Below are 9,109 nucleotides of genomic sequence, written 5' to 3' on the forward strand. Positions count from 1 at the left end.
GGACATGGGTGCTCTTGGAGACTCAGGGCTCGATGATGCGACCGGGGCTCCCCAACCTTGGTTGCATCAAGGTTGCAGGCAAGGTGGGCACCTGGAATGCTCAGCCGCAGCCCCTCACCCACCCTAACCCAGCTCTCTCTCTCTCGTCTGCCCTCCCCTCCCACCCCACTCGGGGCTCACTCTGCCCCATCTCCCGGCTTCCCATGTGTTTCCCCTCCTTCTCCCATGTCTGTGCCGCCCCCGAGGTCGGAGCGGTGCCCCTGGGCCAGCCTGCTCCTCCCCTGCTCAGCGTGTGGAGCGGTCCCCAGCCCCCTGCTCAGCTCAGCCTCGGCCAGGAACGCCATGTTAGTCGTGCCCCCTGGGGGGCGGTGGGGGTGGGTGGGGCAAAGGAATTGGGGGGGCAGTGCCCATGGTGGGGGGAGGAGGAGGGATATCAGCCCAGTGCCCTGGAAAGCTTACCCTTTCCTGCCAGCCGCCACACACTCTCAAGGGCTCGGCAAGAGGTGGCCAAGGCGATGAGGAGTGGATGTCTGTGCTTCCCACAGGTGCCCGGTTCCTTCGCCCACCCTTGGATCCCGCCCCTGCCCTCACTCCCAGCTAATGTTCTATCCTGCACAGCCCCACACCCCCAACCTACAGAGACTCAGACAATCTTAAGCCTTAGAATTTTTGAGCTATAGAACCTTAGAATTAGAATGATAGAATCTTAGAATAAGACAATCAGAAGCTAAGCATGTTAGAATGAGTGAATCATTGAGTCTTATCATCTGTCATAGAATCTGAGACTTAGCATTTCAGAGGCATTGAATCTCACCCTCAGTTGGAGACAGAGAATCATGTAGGTAGAGAATTAATTCACTGAGACCCCCGCCCTAGCATCTGAGAATCTTAAAATCCCAGTTATGCGAGGGTGAGACGAATCCACAAAGACCGTAGGCCCAGCCTCCCACCCAGGGCCTGAAATCCATCCGAGCCTCCCTGCTTAGTGAGGTCCAGCTTTATCTTGCACACCTGCAGGGTCAGGGAGCTCAGAGCCTCTGGAGGCGGCTGGCACCGTCACTGCGAAGCTCCCTCTGTCTTGGGCTGCCGTCTGCCTCCCTCACCCTGTCTGCACTAGCTGTTTCAATGCTTGGGCTTTGGAGTCGGTCAAGCTGTGTTTGTATCCCAACTGTGCTTCTCCCTGCCCAGCTGGGCACACTCCAGTTTCCTCATCTATAAATTGGGATAATAATCCCATGCCTGTTAATTGGAGTTATTTTGATCACGATTTGAAGTAATATATGTAAAGTGTTCAGTGTAGGGCCTGGTAGAGAATTGGTGGTTAATCAGTGTAGCTCTTATTACTGTGATTAGACCCTCTCTTGGTCTTGGCTCCACCTCCAGGGGCTTCAGAGCCCATTGTGCCCGCCCCCTGCCAGGCTGAACAGCCCTGAACTGCTCTTCCTAGGGCAGGTCTTGGCCCCCTGCCCATCTCTCTGCCTTGGCCTCCCCCGGCTGTCTCTGTGGAATGGTGCCACCCTCTGCCTTGCCCAGAGCTGTGCCTGACTCTCCCACTGGGGGTGTTTGCAAAGGAGAGTGGGCTGAGTGTGGCACCTGGCCCGGGAGGGTATGGTGGCCCCGCTGTCCCTCGTGTGCTGTAGCAGGTTAGGGAGGGGTGGGAATGGCTCGGATGCCAGGCCCCGTCTGCTTTTTTTCAGCCCTCCCCTGGCAGGGAGGCCCCAACCCCAGCTTTCAGCCCCAGCTCTGATCCTTCTGCCCAAGGCTCTGAGCAGTGCCTGGGAGCCTGGCACCTTCTCTGTGTGTGTGGGGAGTTCTGCTTCACTGGTCCTGGCCCCCGGTCTTCTCCCTGAGGATTCATGCTCTGGATGTCCCCGGCGTGCTCTGCCTCTTTAATCTTTCTGTCTGGGTGTCTCTGTCGCATGCGTTCTCTCACTGGTTGTTGTCTTTTTGTCCCTCTTCCAGTCCCCCTCCCTAGCCTACCCATTTAGGCTCTGGGGATGCCATCCAGGCCCTTTGCATTTTAAAAAAGCTTCTCAGGTGATTCTGTGCAAGTTGGGGCTGAAACAGCATCTGCTTCTGTCTACCTCCTCTTCTTTCTCCCCGTCCCTTTCCACTGTCTGTGTCTCTGTGTCCCTCCCCACCTTCCTGGTCCCTGCTCTGACCCTGTAGTTCGCTGCTTTCGGTCTCTGTTCTGTTTCTCTGGCTCCGGCTCCTCAGCCCCTCTCTGCTTGGGGACATTACTGAGGCCCTGGGGTTTGGGGCCCTCCCAGTCTTGGGCAGCTGAAGGGCTCCAGCTGAGTGGAGGCCTAGGCTCAAGCCATCCTGTCCCCTGGAGTATCACTCTGATGGGCTCTGCCACTGTCCCCTCAGGGCCTCACTCTGGAGCTCCTGCGTGGTGCTGCCCCTGCTGGCGCTCACCTGGATGTCTGCCGTCCTGGCTATGACAGACCGCCGTTCCGTCCTCTTCCAGGCCCTCTTTGCTGTCTTCAACTCTGCGCAGGGCTTTGTCATCACTGCTGTGCACTGCTTCCTGCGCCGAGAGGTGGGGCTGGGCCTCTCCCGCCCTTGTGTACCCACCACACCTGCCAGGCCCCTGGCTTCTTCCCCACCGTGCAGACCGGGAGGGTCAAGGCCCTGACCGGGGTGTTCCAGGCCCCATCTGGGCAGCCCTTAGTGTGGAAGCTGATAGCCCGGGGTACCCACAACTGTCCCCTATGCTTATCCTTGGCATCCTGGGTCTCCTCCTCCCCTTGCATCCCACCCAGGTGTCATCACCTTCCCCAAGGCTGGATGTGTTTGTTGCCTGCTTTCCACACTTGCCTGGGCATCTGGGGTGGGAAGCACAGCCAGCTGTGGTTGGGGGCCCTGCAGCGGCCGCAGGCCTAGCAGGCGCCCTCTGTCCCCAGGTCCAGGATGTGGTGAAGTGCCAGATGGGGGTGTGCCGGGCTGATGAGAGCGAAGACTCCCCTGACTCATGTAAGAACGGGCAGCTGCAGATCCTGGTGAGTTAGGGGCCTGGGCAGGGCCTGGGCAGATTCTGGGCACCCCACACCCCAGGCTTCCTGCCCTAGACCATTTACCTTCCCCATCCATGGCAGGGTTGGGATAGGGATTGGGTTTGATTCAGGCTCAGCCACTAATGCATGGGTGGCATTGGGAAATCCTTCCCCCATTCAGTTTTCCCAGCCATCAGGTAGGGCTGGGGTAGACCATGCCTGGGCTCTGCTGGGCTGTGGACTGGGCCATGGGCAACCCTCAGGCAGGCAGACTGGGCAAAGCTGGCTGGGGAGAGCCTGAGCCTCCTCCCACCCTGTTACATTAATCCTCCCTCTGCCCACCTGCCCCTCCCTTTCCGCCTATAGTCAGACTTTGAAAAGGATGTGGATCTGGCTTGTCAAACAGGTGAGTGTGCCGTGACAGAGCTGAGAATGGCCCTGGGGTTGGAGAAGGGGAGGCCCCGAGCCCCATCATGGGAGGCCCTGATGGAGTTCTGGCTGCTGGAGTCCAGCTTCGAAGTTAGACAGCCCTGAGTTGGATACAAGGCTGCGAATGTCCCTTTCTGTATGACCCTGGGCAAACAACCTGCCTCTCTCAGCCTCAGTGAACACACCTGTAAAGGAGAGAATACTGTCCTCCCAGGGCAGGTTGGAGGCTCAGGGGCATGCCTGAATCACGGAACATCGAGTCCTTAGCAGGACCCCGGTACAGAGTGTTACGTTATTATATGATTTCCAGATTCTTACCAGAATCGCTTTCCATTTCTGTCTCCTGGGGAACTGCTGCACAGGGAGGTGGGAAGACAAAGCCCTTTGACAGCCCTGGGGCTATGGGGTCAAAGTCGGGACCTGCACCAGGACATTGGGAGCTGGGCCTTGCCTTTGTTTCTTGCCCTGTCTCACTGTGGGGACTTTGGGGCCATTGTCTTCTTAACCCCTCTTGTATGTGAGAGATTACCAACCACCCAGCCATCTCTCCAGAACCCAGTTTCCTTTCCTGTCCAAGCGCAGGGGCTTGGTACCTCCCCAGCCTGGGCAAGGACATCTGGAGGTTCCTTCTCCTCAGGACTCACCCCCTCCCTCCCACTCCTGCCCCCAGTTCTGTTCAAGGAGGTCAACACTTGCAACCCGTCCACCATCACGGGCACACTATCCCGCCTGTCCCTGGATGAGGATGAGGAGCCCAAGTCCTGCCTCGTGGGCCCTGAGGGCAGCCTCAGCTTCTCACCACTGCCTGGGAATATCCTGGTGCCCATGGCAGCCTCACCAGGGCTGGGGGAGCCGCCGCCCCCGCAGGAGGCCAACCCTGTGTACATGTGTGGGGAGGGCGGCCTGCGGCAGCTGGACCTCACATGGCTGCGGCCCACTGAGCCGGGCTCTGAGGGGGACTACATGGTGCTGCCTCGGCGGACTTTGAGCCTGCAGCCTGGCGGTGGGGGTGGAGGCGGTGAGGATGCCCCCAGGGCTCGGCCGGAGGGGACCCCCCGGCGGGCTGCCAAGACAGTGGCCCACACTGAAGGCTACCCCAGCTTCCTGTCCGTGGACCACTCGGGCCTGGGGCTGGGCCCTGCCTATGGGTCTCTCCAGAATCCCTATGGAATGACCTTCCAACCGCCACCACCGACACCCAGCGCCCGCCAAGTGCCCGAGCCAGGGGAGCGCAGCCGGACCATGCCTCGCACCGTGCCTGGCTCTACCATGAAGATGGGCTCCCTGGAGGTGAGGGGCTGTAGGGAATGGGGTGTGTGTCTGAGACTCTGTGTCAGAGACTGTGTGTCAATCACAGGCTGCAGCCAGGAAGGGACAGCCTCAACCTCCCCAGAGCAGCCTTTTGTAAAAGTCACTGGGGGTGGGTACACTGAGCATTTCTCCCTCTGTTTCTGCTCATGGCAGCTCTGTGGGGTCTGTGAATCCCTCAGACACGCTGGGACTTCATGCACTGGAAGTGCGCTTCTCGACTCGTTCGTACTTGCTTTAGGGCCTACTTGGGGTGACTGGTTGGGATGAGTCCTCATTTCAGGAGACTGTGGCTCAGGCAGTGTGCTATGCTGTTGGGGAAGCCACATCATAGGGTGTGAGCCTGAGCTTCTGCATCACGCAGGTCTGAGTTCCAGTCTGGACTCTGTGATTGGCAGTGAGATCAGTGAGCCTTAGTTTTCTTGTGTGCAAAGTGGGGATAATGTAGCAGTCTCTTCGTGGAGTAGTTTTGAGGATTGAATGATGCATTTGTCTTCGTGTGGAGCAAGTAGAAAGTGCTAGATAATTGGGGATTGCTGCTGTTAGCGTCCCTGAAATCAGCTGCAGGCGCCGCCCACAGGCCTGTGATAACTGACCATCTCTTCCTGGGAAGAGCAAACCCCTCTGGGTCCCTGCCTGTGTGTGTTCTGTGAATGCTCCACCTTCCGCTGGCCTCCTCAGGTCTGCTCCCTGCAGAGGATCCCTGGGAACAGACAGACAGTAGTGACCTGCTGTGGAACTCTAGAACATTCTACAACTTTATTGGAGTCATGAAGTGGGTGTGGTTAAGGAAAGAGGCCAGAGTCATGGCTTAGCCACAATTGACTGTTCCTGCTCGGCCTCAGAAACCCACTCCCCATCCTCCACACAATGAAAATTAAGTTAGTAGCTAGGGGGCTCGCAAGTTTAGTTTTTCTCCCCAAATGCTTCTGGAACATTTGGTGCCTGCTCCTGCCACAGATGGCAAAAACAGGAAGGCGTAACAAAGACAAAACACAACACCAGCGTCGGAGAAGGGCGCGCTTGGCGTCATGGCGGGTTTTGTTCTGTGGACACCTGCCTGCTGGCCACTGATGAGGGCGGACGTCAGGCTCCTTGTGTGGGAGGCAGCAGTAAATGCAGCAGCACTTTGAGGGGTCAAGGATGACATCCAGAATTCTGGCGTGGGCAACTGTGATGCGCGGAGGAGCAGGTTTGGGCAGGGAATTACAAGTGCATTCCATTGGTGTGAGCTGCACGTGCAGTGCGTGTGGGGCGTCAGACAGGGAGAGGTGCCCTGTTGCCCCCAGAAAGAGAGATGCGGCCAGGATGAGGAGGATACACAGGATGATGTGTGGTAAAGGCAAGATAAGGTGCCAGGGCAGAGCGTGAGTGCCTAGTATTAGAGAAGCCAGGGTGGGCAGCAGGGAGAAAGCAGGTAGGGAGAGGAGAGGAAAACCAGGAGAGTGGGTGCCATGGGCCCATGGTGGTCAGCACGTCCACAGGCCTGGGAGATCCAGATGGTGGTCCTAGTACCACCTTCGAAGGCCTGGGAGCGATTCCCTTCACCTCCCTGGGTCTCAGTTTCCCCATCTGTAACCTGGGAAAGTTGGCCTTGGCTTCATGGGTCTTCCTGTGCCAGCATTTTAAGACTGTCAGGCCTCTTTCTTGAGTGGCACTGGGTGCGGCACAGCGTACCGGGGCCTTGAGAGTGGTCCGGGGCAAGGAGAGCCAGCGGCACAGCGTACCGGGGCCTTGAGAGTGGTCCGGGGCAAGGAGAGCCAGCGGTACAGCGTACCGGGGCCTTGAGAGTGGTCCGGGGCAAGGAGAGCCAGCGGCACAGCGTACCGGGGCCTTGAGAGTGGTCCGGGGCAAGGAGAGCCAGCGGTACAGCTTACCGGGGCCTTGAGAGTGGTCTGGGGCAAGGAGAGCCAGCGGCACAGCGTACCGGGGCCTTGAGAGTGGTCCGGGGCAAGGAGAGCCAGCGGTACAGCTTACCGGGGCCTTGAGAGTGGTCTGGGGCAAGGAGAGCCAGCGGCACAGCGTACCGGGGCCTTGAGAGTGGTCTGGGGCAAGGAGAGCCAGCGGTACAGCTTACCGGGGCCTTGAGAGTGGTCTGGGGCAAGGAGAGCCAGCGGTACAGCTTACCGGGGCCTTGAGAGTGGTCTGGGGCAAGGAGAGCCAGGAGAGGCATGAGGGAGCAGAGAGGCCAGGGAGGCAGTGCCTGGTTTGGCAGGAAAAGGGGCAGTGTGAGGTCAAAGGAAGGTTTCTGAAAGCCTGAATCCCTGTGTTTGCAGGACAAGTGGAAGATTCCAAGGGGAGGGGTAGCTATGGCTGGCAGAGAGAATGGGGCAAGATGGGGAAGGATGCAGGGTGGGCTCTAGGGCACAGAGAATGAGCATCGGCTCTGATTCCATGTGGGCATCGCAGCCTGCCATGTTGGAAGTTCGCACCATGCCATTTGACCCGTGTATGTGTGTCTGTGTATGTTCAGTGAGGCCTCAAAAGCTGCCCCATGAGGGTCCCTAACTTCTGGGCCTGGGCTGGGGGAGTTGCAGCGGGCAGACCCCTGGGGTGCCAGGCTTCCTGTCTCTAAAGCCCCTGCATGTGGTAAAAAGCTTTCTTCTCCTCCACCGCCTCCTTGTTGCTCCTTCCCAGCGAAAGAAATTACGGTATTCAGACCTGGACTTTGAGGTAAGAGCTGTGTGTGTGCTGGGCGGTGGGACATCTGGCTGCGGTGTCTGTCCCTGGAGGGCCCACTCCTAAATGTAGTCCAAGCTCTGTTGCAGAGCCTGACCCCAGGAGCCCAAGCCTGTGGGTTCTGTGGGATCTTCCCATGATTCCCTCCCTGCCCAAGCCCATAGCACCGATGTGAAGAGAACCAGGGCTTGTCCCAGAGGGGCTGGCAGCAGGGAGGGATGTAGGGGGCCCGGGGTGCTGAGTGCCCTGGGTAGGGGGGATCATGGTTCTGCCTCAGGGAGCAACCCTCTGATGCCCTGTGTCCCCTAGAAGGTGATGCACACCCGGAAACGGCATTCAGAACTCTACCACGAGCTCAACCAGAAGTTCCACACTTTTGACCGCTACCGCAGCCAGTCCACAGCCAAGGTGAGGGCTCCTCCCATGGCTGCCCCTGCCCCGAAGCTCAGGGCCTGACCTGGTGCAGCAGCCCCTGGGGTTGAAGCCTGACCGGTGGCCCCCGTTGCAGAGGGAGAAGCGGTGGAGTGTGTCCTCGGGTGGGGCGGCCGAGCGGAGCGTGTGCACCGTGAGTCCCCCCGGGCTGGGTGTGGTGAAGTGGGCCTGAGGGACCCGTGCCCTCCCTGCCCTCCTGCCCCTCCCAGGCATCCCCAGCCTGTCTCACCAAGGGCCTCCCCCATGGCATGGGCAACAGTCTGGGGCCGTCTGGGGGTGGGGAAGGTGCCGCAGATGGCGAACAGGGGTGGAGGTCCTCCAGGATTGGGAGGGAGAGTGGTCAGCAGGAGACATGTCCCGGGGGCCACTGAGAACAGGCAGGGGTCAGGAGCCCCACCCTGGAACCAGGCAGGTCTGTATTTGAACTCTGCTTTGACACCTGATTGCTCCATAATTTTGGGCATTACCAGCCCTCTCTGGGCCTCCTCAGTTTGTTCTTCTGTACAATGGGTGAGGATACTGGACCATCTCCACGGCCCCTCCCGCTCCCTCCACAGGATAAGCCCAGCCCCGGGGAGCGCCCCAGCTTGTCCCAACATCGGCGCCATCAGAGCTGGAGCACCTTCAAATCTATGACACTGGGCTCGCTGCCCCCCAAGCCCCGAGAACGGCTGACTCTGCATCGGACAGCAGCCTGGGAGCCCACAGAACCACCGGATGGTGACTTCCAGACAGAGGTGTGAGTGCCACGCTGGACTGCCCACTGCATATAAATATATATATCTCTCTATTTTCACACTCCACTTTGGAACTACCCAGGAGCCAGCACCCTCTCCCCTCTCCCGAGGGCTGGGCAGGGAGGCGCCGTGGACTCAGCCAGGCTTGGGGAGCCAGACACGGCTTGGCCTAGGGGCCCAGGGCCCTTCCTTGTTTCTCAGAGGCCCCTCAGCCACTGGAACCCCATCTTCAGCCCAGCCTGTCCGTCCCTGTCCCGGGCTGGGGAGGGGGGAGGGGAACTTTGTTGGGAATAAACTTCACTCTGTGGATTTTGCTGCTGAGCTGTTTGCTTCCCTCAGGTAAAGGCCCAGCTCTGGGACCCTGACTTTGTTCCTGTCTCCTGGGTTGAACTCACTTGATCTCATCAGATTATGTGATGGGGTTGGGCCAGCCCTGCCTGGGAGGGGGCGGCCTAGGCTCTGACCCCATCTTTGTCCCTGACTCTCTGGGTGACTCATCCTTTCCCCGATCTGGGTTGGGGAAAGCAG

The 9,109-nt window shown here is 59.2% G+C and overlaps 1 protein-coding gene across 20 annotated transcripts in view; it reads left to right on the plus strand.

Annotated features, from left to right (window-relative positions):
- The window catches only part of ADGRB2 (adhesion G protein-coupled receptor B2), a 34,385-nt gene extending 25,495 nt beyond the window's left edge, over nt 1–8,890 (plus strand). For 5 of the 20 annotated variants that reach the window (XM_045375963.2, XM_074028058.1, XM_045375985.3 and 2 more), the window contains 9 exons: nt 246–344; nt 2,371–2,542; nt 2,907–3,002; nt 3,363–3,402; nt 4,096–4,715; nt 7,371–7,406; nt 7,722–7,820; nt 7,921–7,977; nt 8,402–8,890. In XM_045375963.2, the coding sequence (XP_045231898.2) occupies nt 246–344; nt 2,371–2,542; nt 2,907–3,002; nt 3,363–3,402; nt 4,096–4,715; nt 7,371–7,406; nt 7,722–7,820; nt 7,921–7,977; nt 8,402–8,587 (1,405 nt within the window). In that variant the 3' untranslated portion in view covers nt 8,588–8,890. The remainder of the gene's footprint in view (nt 1–245; nt 345–2,370; nt 2,543–2,906; nt 3,003–3,362; nt 3,403–4,095; nt 4,716–7,370; nt 7,407–7,721; nt 7,821–7,920; nt 7,978–8,401) is intronic. The other 15 variants (XM_074028024.1, XM_074028091.1, XM_005544137.5 and 12 more) reach the window with 7 other exon arrangements.
- The last annotated feature ends 219 nt before the right edge of the window (nt 8,891–9,109 follow it).

The sequence above is a fragment of the Macaca fascicularis genome, chromosome 1 (assembly GCF_037993035.2).
Source record: "Macaca fascicularis isolate 582-1 chromosome 1, T2T-MFA8v1.1".
Lineage (NCBI taxonomy): Eukaryota > Metazoa > Chordata > Mammalia > Primates > Cercopithecidae > Macaca > Macaca fascicularis.